General features: G+C 38.6%; 2 protein-coding genes across 5 annotated transcripts in view; one reads left to right on the plus strand and one right to left on the minus strand.

Moving 5' to 3' along the window:
- Positions 1-15265, plus strand: part of slka (STE20-like kinase a) — a 27334-nt gene extending 12069 nt beyond the window's left edge. Inside the window, exons 11-19 of one of the 3 annotated variants that reach the window (XM_010870125.5) lie at positions 743-866; positions 1319-1498; positions 3017-3109; positions 5870-5999; positions 6949-7073; positions 7258-7449; positions 8951-9076; positions 11429-11542; positions 12077-15265. In XM_010870125.5, coding sequence (XP_010868427.2) covers positions 743-866; positions 1319-1498; positions 3017-3109; positions 5870-5999; positions 6949-7073; positions 7258-7449; positions 8951-9076; positions 11429-11542; positions 12077-12223 — 1231 coding nt within the window. In that variant the 3' untranslated portion in view covers positions 12224-15265. Of the gene's footprint in view, positions 1-742; positions 867-1318; positions 1499-3016; positions 3110-4002; positions 4075-5869; positions 6000-6948; positions 7074-7257; positions 7450-8950; positions 9077-11428; positions 11543-12076 lie in introns of all 3 variants that reach the window. The other 2 variants (XM_010870126.5, XM_010870127.5) reach the window with 2 other exon arrangements.
- Positions 14356-16493, minus strand: part of col17a1b (collagen, type XVII, alpha 1b) — a 31959-nt gene continuing 29821 nt past the window's right edge. For both annotated transcript variants that reach the window (XM_010870130.3, XM_020047415.2), the window contains exons 54-55: positions 16383-16454; positions 14356-16286 (exon numbers count right to left, since the gene is read on the minus strand). In XM_010870130.3, the coding sequence (XP_010868432.2) occupies positions 16243-16286; positions 16383-16454 (116 nt within the window). In that variant the 3' untranslated portion in view covers positions 14356-16242. The remainder of the gene's footprint in view (positions 16287-16382; positions 16455-16493) is intronic.

A 16493-nucleotide genomic window follows, 5' to 3' on the forward strand; every position in this document is an offset into this window, starting at 1 on the left:
TTGGCGGAGAGCGCATTCTCTGGCCAACAACCACATTTGAGCTTGTTGGTGTCTGGCCTACCACACAGAGGCGCTAGAGCGTATCAACACAAGGTAGTTTTGCCTGACATACTTCTCATTCCTCCGGGACAGCGATGAGACCATTTTTCCAGATCTGTGAGACCCTCTGACACTGTAAATCCGCAACCAGGATTTGAACTTTTGCCCACAATGATGCAGCTGTATTTTGAGGGCAGTAACTAAGACCAGGTGGGGTCGAACCTCTCGCCAGGGACTGGCAGTCATTCCAAGTTTTTGGGCTTTTTCATAGCAGGCGCACCTGAGTCACCTTGAAAACTAATGATCACTTTCTTGTTAAGGTGAGTCTAACCAGTTGATTTAGGGCTATTACAGAAATGAGTGCCAGTCCCTGAGGATAGGTTTGAGAATGATTAACTTTGCCAGACCACTGTGTCACTTGGGAACCCTGTTTCGGGAGTTTGAAATGCCAGTTATAGGTGTTCCATGTTTATCTGTGATTTTTCTGTTCTCTGCCCATGAATTACCCGCTTTGTCATCCTCTGCTCTGAGAGCTGGATTCATTTCATTTTAACTCCATTTTTGTTTTGATTCATATTTTAATTGGGGACCTTACCCATCTATGGAAAGATTCCATATCTTCTTGAATAGCATGTTGTACAGGTCATTTGTTGTAGGTGGAAATGTGCTGAGTTCCAATAACTGTTGCTGTATGTGTTCTCAGGCGCCAGGAGCTGCGAGAGCTGCGTCTCCTGCAGAAGGAGGAGCAGAGAGCCCATCAGGAGCTCAGCAACAAGCTGCAGCAGCAGAGAGAACAGATCTACCGCCGCTTCGAGCAAGAGATGAGCGTGAGTCATCCATGATACTGGATCTATCTGTGTTTGTGTTGTTGTTGTTTTCTAGGGATGTCTCTTTGGAAACCAAATAATTCATATCAATGGGTTGTTATCCTACATTAATACATTACCATCTGTAAACACTGGGACAGTACAATGTTTCTCTTCTTTCCATTCCATGCTCCATTGTTCAGCCAGATTTTGCAGTAAAATCTCCTGGTACTTGAAACTAGTTTTGTCGCAAAACATTTTCCTCAATTATAGGTTGGATTTATTTTATATTTTGAGAATAATATAAGGCTAATAAACAGCAATTGCATTTTTGTATACCTTTCTTACTCATTATCATGGGTGACAATCTTTCTGGAGGGCACTTTAAAAATAAAAACAATTCTTGGTGCAAGGCATCAAACAACATGGAACGGAAAGCATGATCTTAATCCCATCTGTTGTGTTCCCTTCAGGGTAAGAAGCGTCAGTACGACCAGGAGGTGGAGAACCTGGAGAAGAAACAGAAGCAGACCATTGAACGTCTGGAGCAGGACCACACCAACCGGCTGAGGGATGAGGCCAAACGCATCAAAGCAGAGCAGGACAAGGAGCTCTCCAAGTTCCAGAACATGCTCAAGAACCGCAAGAAGGAGGTAAGGAGGCACCATGTGTCATGTCGGGCTATGCATGTTCAAAGCATCAAACTCTTTGTCATGAATGTACAATGCATGGTACTGTGAAGGACTGGGTGTCGTTTACATGAGCTGGTGTGCTGATATCAAAATAAACTCCTTTTGCTTAGCTGTTGATACCTTACATACTAATTCTAAGTTTTAAACACATTTTACTAGATGTTACCATGCCTTTTTCTTACTGTGATGTTAGGTGTTACCATGCTTTTTTCTTACTTTTTCTTCTTGCTTACTATGGTGATTCTCTACTCATCAGCTTTGATATGCAATGCTTCATTCCGAGGGACAAGGGTGCTGAAGTATTTCAGTTTTTTATTTCATGCCACTTGCATTGTAAACATGTTGGCTTCTTATGCCAAGTTCTATACTGTGCATTTCTATACTATGCATAATTGTTTTGACTGGAGGTCAAGCAATGTAGTTGGACTGTAACTACAGTTTATGCTGCTCATAACTTAATTCGCTATCCGGGAAGCTTTAAGTATTCTGTCAAGTTGCTGAAGTGTGCTTGGGAAATTCTTGAGGCCAAGCCTAACTTACTCTCTGGTGGTGTTACTATTTGTATGATACATGCATGGCAATCTGACAGGCCTAACTGTTCTCACAGCTCAACTGCTCAATTAACAATCTTTAAAATCATATTTATTTTGGCATTGTTGTTTAATATATAGTAAAATTACATTCTGTATTATATTTCTATTCAGATATATAATCTAAGTTATATATAATTCCCCAAATGTATTTGACTGTATTGTATTTCTATGTAAGTAACCAACCAAGTATCTTGTGTGAGTGTGTGTGATTTGGGATTGATGATGGGATGAACTATGGGTGATCCTGATATGGTTAAAGGCTCTGAGGATTCCATCTTTGATTTAACACTTCAGTGGCTGTTTGAAGTTATCTTAGCAGTTTAGGCGTTCTCCTGTTGGGGATTTCCTTACTGCCCAGTGATCCAAAGGTTGATGCACATTAAAATACCTTGATATCCCAAAAGAATGGTCTGACCAATTAAATGTGCTTTGGAGAAAACCTATGACAATTATCTTTGTGCCATGTCTCAACAGAACTGCCTTAGATGTCTGTCATTAAAACTAGACTGGATTCGTAATGTGCATCTGCTTAGTGATCACTGTGTATTGTGCAATTCATGACTTCAGATCTGACCCTCTCTAACACTCTTGCATGGTGAGGAGATAAAACCTGGGATTCTTTAAATGTATTTTTCTATTTTAACACTGCATGCTGATATAATTATACAGGTACAAAATTTAAGGTTTTGTGAACAATAATACTAATCAAATGCTAAACATTTCCTCATTTAATCAAACACTGACCCCTTGGAGATATAATAATCAAATTTGTTTAATAATCAAACTCGGGTTTGTGGATACCAAAAAAAAAAAGCCTGGCTTTCTTCTAGTTATTACAGCATAAAACATAGCTGTCCAGAAAACTCCCAGTTTTCCCACACTATAGGTGAAACAGGAAGTTGAACAGTCACCCAAATTCATGAGGAGAGAACTCTTGAAACGCTTAAAGGAAGACCTTTCTCTCATTCAGACTGCAGAGGTAAATCTCCACTGGGTCTCCGTCTCACACACATGCACGCATACGTCCCTAACCCACTCTCTTATCCCCAGAATACATCTCTCTACAAATACTTCGGATCACTCAATGAGGATCTGCACTCTCTTTTTGTTACTTGTACCCTCGTTTATTTTCAGGAGTTAGTTTGCTCAGTCTTTTCCCCCAACCATTAAGTAAGGATGCAATCAGAAAGATAGCATGGACGTCTAACACACTGGCATATGTTTCGCTGGAATAGAAAAGACTAATAAAGCATGGAGCACAGGCCTGTGGTTCTCAGACCACTACCTGGAAAATCCCAGACTTTTCAGTTTACATCTGAACTAGCTCACCTGATTCAGTAAAGCTACGGCACACTGATTAGTGGACAAGTTGGGTCAGCTGTTTTAGTTCTGCAATAGATCAGATGGATGGGATGTCTGGGAGACCCAGGCTTAGTTTAAAGACCAGTGGCAATGACCACTCCATATGACCATGCATGAGAAGGAGGTCTAGTATTCTTTATGCACATGAATAACATCATTAATTGACATTTTTCTCCAACCATTTGCCTCAATCTTGCTTTAAACCGTCTATATCTAAACTAGATAAGGTTTAGACCTTGAGGCAGAGTCTCTGTGTGAGTGTGAAAGTATGCACGAGTTTGTTCCTTGGACTTCTTGTGTAGACTGAAGGAGTGTTTTGGAGTGTGCGTTTCTGTGTGTGGTGTGGTGTTTCTAAGACTGTGTCTTGGCGATTGACTGTCTATCTAAATCCGCAGTGTGTTCGGTAGAGTGTGTGTGTGTGTGTGTGTGTGCACGTGTGTGCGTGCGTGTGTGTGTTCCTCAGCCTATGGCCCTGATCTGGATGAGTGCGCTGTGTGCTCTCCTCAACAGGGGGTGGCCCAGGTTATGATACAGTCTTTTCAGTTGTCCTCATGTGCTCTCTTCAACGCTCAGATGCAGGATGTAAGTTGTCACTCCCCTCCAATCTCTGTCTGCTTCCTGGTCACATGTGCCTGTCATGGACAATGCGAGGCGGCACATGTGAGCAGGAGGGTGCTGATGTGTTGCCGTGTTGTCGCTGTGTTGGTGCAGTGGGTTTCTTCTGCCGCGTAACATTACTGTGGATGGGTCTTTCTATAAATAAATGGGCCACGGTGTAACTTCAGGGTAAAGTGATTTGATATACTTTTAAAAGAAAATATTGTAGCATGAATACACAGAGAATATGGCCATAGTCCCACGTAGAAACATTGAAACACATACATGTAATTAATGTTAGCCCAGTCTGTTTGGGATTTAATCAACTTATATAATTTATAGCCGTGCTAAACATTCCTGATGCATAAAAAAAATATATATCATAATACGATAATGTAATAAATTGGTTGTATCAAGAAAAATTATTGGCAATAATAATCAATAATGACATTAATATCAGGAAACTCTTCAAGCCATCAAAACCTTGACTCCTGTCCCCCAAAGTGTTTTGTGAGGATGATGTGGAATCGAATAAACAATGTGATAATCTCAATTCACTCCTTCAAACCTAATGTCCTCTCCTCTGGCTTCTTTCTCAAAACGTATTGGATAAGAAGGGGGAGGGCAAGAATGCCATTGAGATTCTCCCAATGGCCTAGAAGTGAATGCATTTCTGTGATCTCCATACTAAATAGCGGGATTTGACATCAAGTTCAATGTGTAATTGATTTGTTGAATGCTATTAAAATTAATGTATTTTATAAAACCCTATTTACATCAGCTTTAACAGATTACGACTTACGTTTGATATCTACTCCGTAATGCCAAATTGTTATTAATGACTTTGTAACGGATTCAAACACTACAAGAAATGCTCTCTGGTAGGTGAGTTTATAGAAAGACCCATGTTTCCTGTATACTACCCCACCCAAAAAAAACTGAACTGAAACTTTTAATATTCTTGAAACCATGTTTTTTGATGAGAGCAAGTCGAGGTTAGGGTTGGCTAACTCCAGTGTTAACTACAAGTTTACAACCTAATAAATGAATATGCATAATATTCTAGATAGTCTGGATGTATAACCTGATGAGAAATACCACAGAAAAATCATTGTTAAACTTAATTTTACACTGAAGGTTATTTCATCCGTGTTGTCTCAGGAAGGCATAACCAGCTGACTTCATTTTTAAAATGCAAACATACTGTACATCTCAACCAAAAGAACCCAATATAAATATAGTGATGTTTCATTTACTCTTTCTTCTGTCTGTGAATGTCAATTTAGATGTTGTCATATATGGGAAATGTGGATATTAACTGTGTTGTAAAAATGTTTCTCTCTCTGTTCATCCATTCCTCAAATGTTCATTTCCATGACTTCTCTTGGCCTTATTTATTGAAGTTACTGTGTACAAGTACTGTCCTGTATTGGTGTCTATTACTGATGGAGTGGCATGGTGTTTATGATAGTCATGTAGTCTGTACTGTTCTGGCTGTCCTTGGTGTGTAATGCACACTAGATGAAAACACTAATGCTTGCCTCTTTCCTTCTCTATTCTCTCTTTGTCTTTTACTAATTTCCATATCTCAACTCATTCCCTTTAACGTACCATCTCCACCCCCCCCACCCCCCTTTACCTTGCCCCCTTTTTTCCCTTGATTCCTCTACCCCTCTCTACGCTCTGTATTTCACTCCCTTATATCATCCATCACCATCATCTCCACCTATCGGCCTTTCCCCTCTCCATTGTCTCTCTACCTGCTTCAAAACATCCTCAGGAACAAGAGTTTTTACAGAAACAGCAGCAGGAACTGGATGGAGCCCTGAAAAAGATCATCCAGCAACACAAACATGAGATTGCCACCATCGAGAAAGACTGCCTCAACCACAAACAACAGCTCATGAGAGGTGAGCGATCTGCAGAACCATAGAGGGCTATTCGTATAGCACTGGGCAGGAAGGTACAAACCACTATTCATAGACTACAGAGTGATGAAGACAGAACTTTCATTTAATATGACACCTCTGTCACATTCTGTCATCTGGAAGCAGGAGTCACACCCAGGGAGGTAGCTTGCCAGGTTCACCAGCAGGGGAAGCCCCAGGGGAGGGAGTTGTAACAATCTCACTTAACTCAACAGGCCTATATCCTGGTATACAGGATTTCTCATCTTTCTCATAGTTTTAAAAAATGACTGAAGGACCTACTCTGGGTAAGGGGACTGTCACTGAAATATGATTTTTGGACACACTATCCTGTTTAAGAGGGCCAGTGAATGGCACAATCGCAGCCTCGCAGTTAATTCTATTGTAACACCAAAATGCTGCCTTGATGACATTCTGAAGGCGTAACCAATAGTTGACTGAGCCTTTTAGGTCTGTCTATCCACCAAAAGACCACCAATGAAAATCCCTGAATGGATATATTTTCCTCTTTAGCAATAATCATTATCTTTCCAAACCTTCTCGTTATTTATTAAAGGCCCTAATGGTTAATTATTTTAGTAAAGGGTATGATTTTTAAAAAGGCCCACACACAGCACGTTTCTAATGTTTTTCTATGAAAGTTCAAAATATATTCCTTATTGCTAGTTCTAGTAAGGTGTTTCAGTTATTTCCTTCTCAGCCCTGTAAATGGAGAAGCACTAAAGTGCTTCAAAAAAAAAGTGCAATCAAAGGATGTGATAATGAAAAGAAAAGTGTAAATGGAGAAGTTGTCAGCAGAGTGATGTAATTTCCTGAGTGGCTTAATTCTGGCCATCTCAAGATTGTGCTCTTTACTGGCAATGCTGCTTGGATACGCACGTTTGTGTGTGTGCATGAGATACCGTCCTACACCTCTTGTCTCCTCCCTCAGCTCGAGAGGCAGCCATGTGGGAGCTGGAGGAGCGCCACCTGCAGGAGAAGCACCAGCTGCTCAAGCAGCAGCTCAAAGACCAGTACTTCATGCAGAGACACCAGCTCCTCAAGAGGCATGAGAAGGTAAAATGCTATGGGACTTACTGAACAATCTCTGGTTCTGTACATCAGTCCTTAGGCGACCGGGAGCGCATTACGACCTGGAAGTAATCTGCGATGAGTGCAGAGACTTTTGAGCTTTAGTTTTGAGCGCGTTTCATGGCTGATCCAGGTGAAGTATTGATATTGTGATATTGATATTACCTAGGAAATGGAGCAGATGCAGCGTTACAACCAGCGTCTGATCGAGGACATGAAGAGCAGGCAGGCCCAGGAGAGAGGGCGACTGCCTAAGATCCAGCGAGGCGAGGCCAAGACACGAATGGCCATGTTCAAGAAAAGCCTCCGCATTACCTGTGCGCCTGGCACCCCAGAGCAGGAGAGGGAGAAGATCAAACAGGTAGTGTACGAATACAGACAGTAGAGGTCTGCATGGATGCAACTGAACTTGATTACTTTAGGCCAGATATCCAACTGTGTTTCATCCAAACCTCATGTAATTGACCCTCCGATCCTGGATCAGATCAAACTAAGTGGCAATAAATCTCCGATCAGAGTTAAATGCAAGGATATTGACGTGGTCTAGGAAGTTAATGTGCTCTTATCTCAAGCCGGCACGGCCAGAAATGGACTGGCCAACTCCTCTCTAGTTTTCTTCATAGGTTTGTCCTAGACATTGTGCGTCAATTTCTTGTTGTTGCTTGCTCTTTGGGGTTTCTAGGCTGGTGATCTGTGTGAGAACTTTGAAACAATGTAGAAAAGGTTTTATAAAATTAATTTAATTGATTGTAGGGGTGCAACGATTAGTCAACTTATTTGTCTAGTAAAATCAGTCAATACTGTCAGCATAACTCCCACTCCTTTTCTGAGCCTGCAGGCAGCAGTGAGCCTACACAGTGACCCAAAACACAGACAAAGGAATCCAAAGTGGTGGATAATTTCAATGAGAAATAATGATAACCATATGGAATGCTGTTCACTAAAAATAACACAATTGTACATGTCAAAAACATTCCAGTAAGAACACAAATATTACTAGGACGCTTCTTAACTTGTACTGCTGCTGTATGAAAATGGAGAAACGCATTACTTGGCCCAGAAAGATAACATGCAGATAACATGCAAATTGTGATGGCCCTGATGTATAAGATCTGTTAGTTGATTGTTGTGTTTGGACCCAGTCCATTCAAACAAGGTACAAATAGATTAATCTATTGGCTGCTTTAACTTCATTAGCTGTTTCTTGTGGAAACAGGACTGGTTTATGACCTTGTTTGTTTACTATTTTCCTCAGATTTATATTGTTTTTCTCTATCTTTCTCTTAGTATACTGAACAAAAATACAAACGCAACCTGAAATAATTTCTAATATTTTACAGTATTTCAGTTTACAACAACATCAGTCAGTTGACATAAATGAATTTGGTCCTACTTTGGATTTCATATGGGAAATAATATTACAGATATGCGCATATGAGAATATCTGAGACCTTCTATTTCATATAGGACTTTACATTCTGAATTTACATTCTGCTTATATTTTTGTTCTTTGGAAAAACCAACACTAATACACAATTAAATATGTTATGCATAGAATAATTATAAGAATAATCAATAGCTGCAACCATAATTCATTGTTAAAGATTGTGAAATATTGAAGAACTCAGAAGTTATGTTCGAAGATGAAAATCTACTGATGTACTGATTTACAGTATCGGTTAGGAATATCACAGATCAATTTGGCTTGAGCAGAATTGATTGAAAATATGATTACTTTTATAAATAGAAAATCTTTACCCCTTCTCCAAATGTTATCGTATCATCCTGTTTATTGAACAAAATAAGAAAGAATACAAGGCCTGGTAATTGACCCTGTCCATATGTGTGTACGTGTGGTCCAGTTTGCTGCCCAGGAAGAAAAAAGGCAGAAGAATGAGAGACTCCATCAGCACCAGAAACACGAGAACCAGATGAGGGACCTGCAGCTACAGTGTGACTCCAACATCAGAGAGCTGCAGCAGCTTCAGGTAGACACACACACACACACACACTGTTTTATGTGTATCTACACACACAGACAGACAGACTTACAGTGGGGAGAACAAGTATTTGATACACTGCCGATTTTGCAGGTTTTCCCACTTACCCCCACGTATGCATAGAGCTGGGAGTGTCACCTCTGAGTGTCCTCTGAGACTGTCACATGGCTCTCAACTATACAGTGGGGAGAACAAGTATTTGATACACTGCCGAGTGATGGAACTGTGAGTGATGGAATCTAAAACAAAAATCCAGAAAATCACATTGTATGATCATGATCATTGATGCCCCACGAGGTGAGATCTTGCATGGAGCCCCAGACCGAGGGAGATCATCTTGAACCGTCATCTTGAACTTCTTCCATTTTCTAATAATTGCGCCAACAGTTGTTGCCTTCTCACCAAGCTGCTTGCCTATTGTCCTGTAGCCCATCCCAGCCTTGTGCAGGTCTACAATTTTATCCCTGATGTCCTTACACAGCTCTCTGGTCTTGGCCATTGTGGAGAGGTTGCAGTCTGTTTAATTGAGTGTGTGAACAGGTGTCTTTTTAGCCGGTTTTTTTCTGGTTGGTAGGTGATCAAATACTTATGTCATGCAATAAAATGCAAATTAATTATTTAAAAATCATACAATGTGATTTTCTGGATTTTAGATTCCGTCTCTCACAGTTGAAGTGTACCTATGGTAAAAATGACAGACCTCTACATGCTTTGTAAGTAGGAAAACCTGCAAAATCGGCAGTGTATCAAATACTTGTTCTCCCCACTGTATAATGGAGAGCCATGGCTCAGAGGTGACAGTCCCAAAGGACAATCAGAGGTGACACTCCCAATACAAGCATGAAACAATACAGTAGAAAAGGAGAGTGACTCAAGAAGTAGGCCAATCCTTCCCAATGTTTTTTATGGTTGATTTTATAATTATTTGAGATTCTTAAATAAAGCAAATACAAATACACATTACAAATACCAAGTCTGTTCATTTGGAACCATAGCTTGCTGGTGATAAATAATCACTTACTAACAGCTTTATAATTTAAGTAATCTGTAATAAATTATTTAACTTTATAAATAGTGTAAATACTACATTTGCTTTAGATTTCAGGGAGACTGCTTTCTGAACTTAAAGGTGTGTAGAAAAGGGGGCAGCCCTACTTTTCACCATACATTTTTGTCTGGGTTGTGTGGTAAAACCAAAGATTTGACCTTGTAAATCAGCATACATGTGAAATCCTCTGTCTGTGTCTGCTGTAAAGCAAACTGAAGCAGGTTTTACTAAAATATTTTTCTTTTTATCTGAAAAACTCTGAAAACGCCTTTGCCAATGTCAACATTTAGCAGATATTATCCAGAAAGACAGTAAGACCAAATAGGGCTTTAGTCAAGGGCACAACAGGTCACTTTCTATTTTCCTTGCTTGCTTCACCATGCTTGAAAACAAGGCAGTAATTTAGTAATGAGTCAATTTACATCTGCATCAACATTTTGATTTCTTCTGCATATCTTTCCTATTATTACATTAGACCCTTGTAGGATGTGTGTTTAGGAATAATAATTAAAAAAAAATCTATTGAACACATGAAAAAGCACAATGCAGAAGTGTTTTGGTATAATTTTATTTAGATGTATATTTGTATTCTTTTCATTCTGTAATTTCGGCAATTATTGTAGAGTCACTACAATGTTGTTCACCCATCTTAAATGGCTCTTATCTCAATAATTTAACTGCAGCTGTTTTAAAATCACCAGTGGCCAAAGACAGGCATCGCCGCAACCGTTTCATTCCTGCCCTTCACCTTTGTTCAGCAGAAAGACTATCTGTGATGTGACTAGCAGGTTTAATACATCACCCACAGCTTTATTATTAACTGCCTGCTTAAAGTAATACTTAATGTCTGACTTCCAAAAAAATTAACTTTGAATCTGTGCTTGAAATTCAATAACCGACTGAGGGACATTACAGACGCTGAATTTATGGGGGATATGGGAGGCACTAGTAATAAAAAAAATAATGTATATCCGTGTTATTTCACACCAAGTAATTCATAAATAATTAGTTAAATCAATTACTGTGATTTGTTACCCTGAACTTGCATTTTACACTTACACTTTAGTCATTTAGCTGGCATTCTTATCCAGAGCAACTTACAGTAGTGGTTGCATACAATACCAACCAGTTCCCCCAGGGTAGTCAAACCGACAATCTGTGGCGTTCCAAGCACCATACTCTACCAACAGAACCACACAGGAATATATATTTTATTTGTGTTGGGGGCTGGGTTCTTATAGATTCATTGCTGTGTCAGTAGGTCAAGCTTGTTCCTGTTGTGTGTGTTTCAGAATGAGAAGTGCCATATCCTGATTGAACATGAGACTCAGAAGCTGAAGGAGCTAGATGAAGAGCACAGCCAGGAGTTAAAGGAGTGGAGAGAAAAACTTCGGCCCAGGAAGAAGGTAAGAGAGAGAGAATCAATTTTGATCTCCGTGCAACCTATTATGTCATCCTTCTTTAGTGTCAGAATACATTAACTTTCTGCACCACTCCCAAATTGTGTACTTGCATGAATGTTATTGATTTAATAGTGGTGGAAACTCCCTCTGATCATTGATTTCATGGATTTAATTGTGTTTAAATCCATAACTGAAACAAAAGGAGAAAAGTGGTGAATCGGAATGTGGTCTGTTAGCCTTAACGTAATGTAGCAACACTTTTTGTAAAACAAATACAAACATTATTTGGTGATTAAAAAACAAACAGCAAACAGCAAAAACAACATTAAATCAGGCTAAAGTTGCTAAATACTCACACCAAATATGACATTGTGATTGTCTCAATGGGTAAAAGTACTTTTTCTTCTTTTAAAAAAAAAGAAAATTGGTGAATTTCCAATACACAGCCCACTGACCATCTGCTCCGATAGAAATGTAACCACAACTGAATCTTGTTGCCTACTTATGCATAAAGACGTTTTGTTCTTCCACATGCAGGCCTTGGAGGAGGAATTCACGCGCAAGCTTCAGGAGCAGGAAGTGTTTTTCAAGATGAGCGGGGAGTCTGAGTGCCTTAACCCCACGACCCAAAGCAGAGTGTCCAAGTTCTACTCAATCCCTAGTGTGCACAACTCTGGCTCATAGTCTTCCTCAGTGCAGCGCTTTCTCTCAGGAACAAGAACAGACTGTGCTCATACATTGTGTACCCCCTGGTGGGTGGTGGGGGGGACCTCCTCTTTTGCTGTTATCTACTGGAGACTAGCGTTGATTTACTGTGGCACTTGGCCGAATGTAATGGCTTCACACAAGCCTGCACACATAGACAACTACAAAATGATCGTTACCCTTGATAAAGATCAGGGGGAAAATGCTGTATAAAAAAAACGTGCGATGAGTTATTGACATTTCCCAACATAAGATGTACTGCACTTCAATGATCATTCAAAATAATCAACATCTGTGAATCTAATTATACAATTATTTACTGCAAAATTAAGTCTACAAATTATTGGCACACTTGTTTTCAGTCCTGTATGCACTTTCCGCTTGCACTGAGCCTTTTCCTATATATATTATTTTAAGAATTAATTTGAAGGGATCTCTTACTAAATCGTCCTCTGTAACTGTCCAACTGGGGCCAATGTAGATTGTTCTTTGCCTCCCAAGGCTTCTGTGAGCAGGTTGAAAAGCCACTTGCATCGTCTACAAGGCAGGTATACCACTTTTTACCTGGTTTTTAATCTGTTAATTATTGTTTTTAGCATTGTTTTTGTACCAATTACCTGATTAATGAAGGTAAATAACAATTTCTCTCTTTTCATTTGTGTCCTCATTTTTATACTGCAGTGTTTGGAAGGCCACGATACAGTTCTTTAAGACTAAAATGTCCTTAAAAATGCATTGTTAATGCACTCCCTTGGGGTGATAATTGTAAAGACCCCTATCCTTTTGAGAAAAGTTATTTCTTCTGAGAAATTGTATTAGTAAAAAATGTATTATGCTCATATTTATCAGCGTAAAATATAGCCTATTTCCTCTGTTTATTTTATACAGCTTATAACAGGTGGTGACTGCAGCCATACAAGCTCGCCTACACAGTACTGTCAGCTCTTATATAATAATGGCATTAATTTGGAGTAAGAAACCATTCACTCCTTAAACGGCTTTATAGAAAATGCCATGGAATAGTATGTAGTCCTGAGGAGGATGACCTGGCCAATCAACCGTCTAGATAAGGCAGTTTCTCTGTGGTAAAAGTTTCATTATTTTGTCTCTGCACAGTTGTTGGACATTTAAAAGCTGATCACTTAGAACAGCTAAATGCTGAACATTGTGCCTCCAGTGTGAATAATTAGGTTATACCCAATATTACTGCAGCTATGTGTTTTCTTTTTTGTAACTGATTTGTATGTATTTTATGTAGTTCAATCCCAATATGCACCGTTTTAAAATAACTACTGGTGAGACAACATTGCTTTGGTGTTGACAAAAAGAATGATTAGTTATACTAGTTAGCTAACAGGCTGATAACTTCGAACACTAGCTAGGCTATGTGTACAGAAGTAACTGAAAACTGAGAGATCTGCATGACTAGCTACTTAAAGAGATTACATACTGTGTGTCCACATATTTCCCTACTGCTTCAAGAAAAAAATCACAAAAATGTAATGAAAACATCCAAACTTTTTGCTAATCTTGCCTGTTCCAAATGCTGTAGGCTAGGTTTCGGGTTACAGGTTTGAGAACATAAAAAAAAATATGCTTTGGTTCTGAAAAGTAATTTAAACATGGTCTGTGTGTGTGTGTATGTATGTGTCTTAATGTGAAAGAGGATGTTTGTGAGAGCAGTTTGTGAACATGTAGAATGGAGAGGCTTGTGTGTAATGTTATTTTAACAGTTGCCTGCTGCTCCATGAAATTCCATCAAACCTTTACATTACATAATGCATATAAGATGGTGCTAACATAAATTAATTCTTAGGCTGTTAATGGGTAGCTATAAATCAAAGGAATGTGGATTTTCAGAGAGAAAAAAATTGCTTATTCAAGGTATGAATGTATAGAGTTGTATTTTATTTAAAGATAATGTGCTATTGAATTATTGAATCAATCAATTATAACAAACATTTCTGTATATTTGAACAAATATGGCCTCTTTCCATACTGTAGATCTAAATCACTAGATGTTGTTTTGGGTAGACTCATAGGTTTGGTCTTTACATCAACTACCTTTTCTGTTAAATATCAACCCTGCTTATAGGCTATGGCTTTACTTTGAACAGAGTGGCTAGTATGTTACTCTGATTCTGGCACACATATAGCAAAAATTATTTAGCATTTATACAGGCAGCCCAATTCAGATATTGTTTATACTAATTAGTCTCTCGACCAATCAGGTCAGCTCTGAAAAAGAAAAAACAGTGAAAAGAGCTGGAGTGATTGGTAGAAATCAGTTGAAGAAAACCCAACAGATTTTGGTTGTCTGTTTCAACGCAGCCATGCATACTTATACTGAAACAATATATGCAGTTGATCATACTACAGTATTTATGTGATCTTAGAATATAAAGTAATGGACTGTATCTTACAGTTAGAAAGATAATTATTTTGTACTTAGATTATTTCTTTCAAGCAATGGTTTGCCATTCCTTTTCCCAAATCTGGACTGAATCAGTGGCACTTTGCATGTTTTTGTATACTTTTATTTTCAGTTCAAAATTTTATCTGTAATACTATTTTATTAATACCAGTTTTTTTTTAAATATGTATACATGTTGTATCAATGTACATGTCATTGTAATCTTTTGACATTGTTTGTGGTTAAACAATACATGATACGTGATATCTGTAAAATGTCCAAACAAAACAGATGGCTGGGTGAATGCTGTTTTATCACAATAACATAACATCTAGAATGCTGGATTTTCATTGGGATAGTGGGAAATGTAGTTTAAGACGCCATCCCGTTTTTTAATGTTTATTTTTATGGAGGAGTAACTTTTTTGAACATCTACATGCACAAAAGGATTACAAGTTACTGGATAATGCAGTGGGGGATTGAAATAGTGTTTCATGAGCTTGTTGCATTTTGATGTGAGACGTCAACATTCTGAGTAATTATATGCATTGTATAGGTCAGGTATATATGAAGTCTTTGTTAATAAACGTAATGTGCTGTACATAAAACTTTGTATGGTAAACCGTTTTCTTTATTTTTACTAAAAATACAGCATGTAATGCTATTCATGCTGTTTACCAAAGGTGCAAAAACCTGGTCAACAGCCAGAGTGCATTTCAGTGCCCTTTTTTTACAGTACATTCTAATAATTTTCAATACATAGTGAATAATTATTAAACATTGCGTATTTATTAAAAAAGAAAATATTACAGTTGTTTCAGTTGTGCCCAAGTAATGCGTTTTGGGCGAAGAATACTGTATTGCTATGTAAGCTAAGCGCTATAACTTCCACTATCATTTTGAAAAGTATATTTTCCCCCTGAAGTTTACTTCAGGTTAAAAAAGCTTTGGAAAGGTAAACATCATATACTTCTAGATCAGAAGAGTGCAACCAGAACACTGACCAGCAGTCAACACACTGGCCTGAATCAGACATGAGATAAGTGGACTTAACATGGACGTAATTTGCCAAAACATGAACACTGGAGGGTCATTTGGATGGTAACAATCTAATAAATATATTAAATACATAGTTTGGTTAGGTTCATGGATATCATTAAAATATTTTAAATAGTACAACAGTATTTTCATTCAAGTATGTAAGAAATGGTAAGTGTTTTGGGAATCTCAGAATCTGCTATGTCTAATATAGAAAATGTTTTACATGTATATGATAGTTGCAATCAGATAGTAAAAAATTTGAAATCTCAAAACTGCCACATTATTGAAGTGGTTTAAAATCCTTATCTCAAATCTGATATCAGGCCCTAAGTACTTAAGACTGTTAAATGCATTCCTTAGAACCATCATAACATTTCCATATCATTCCACAGTATTCACATACACACCAAACAGAAACCGTGCAATGTGAAAGGCAAGAGGGCGTATTGTAATGTAAGGTGAGATTTTGACTAGATTATGCACAGGGCAGACTGAAGAGCTGAATAGAAAGAAAGCTTTATCTGATAGATATGCTTAATCCACCTTAAACACTGACACTCCGACGTCGACGACCAACCCTGACATCACCTAGAAAGAAATGTGATGAATGGAAAAAGCACTCTTGTTAAGCCGTCTTTTGTTTCACAACCACTGCAAATGATGAAAGCGAATTGAGCCGCTTACCTCTCTCTCCCTTCTCTCCATTCCGACCCGGTATCCCCTGCCGTCCGGGAGGGCCTGGGTTGCCCGTCTCACCTGCAGTTAAAAATGACATACCTTTGTCATTTCTTAGTG

The sequence above is a fragment of the Esox lucius genome, chromosome 6, assembly GCF_011004845.1.
Source record: "Esox lucius isolate fEsoLuc1 chromosome 6, fEsoLuc1.pri, whole genome shotgun sequence".
In the NCBI taxonomy this organism is placed as follows: domain Eukaryota; kingdom Metazoa; phylum Chordata; class Actinopteri; order Esociformes; family Esocidae; genus Esox; species Esox lucius.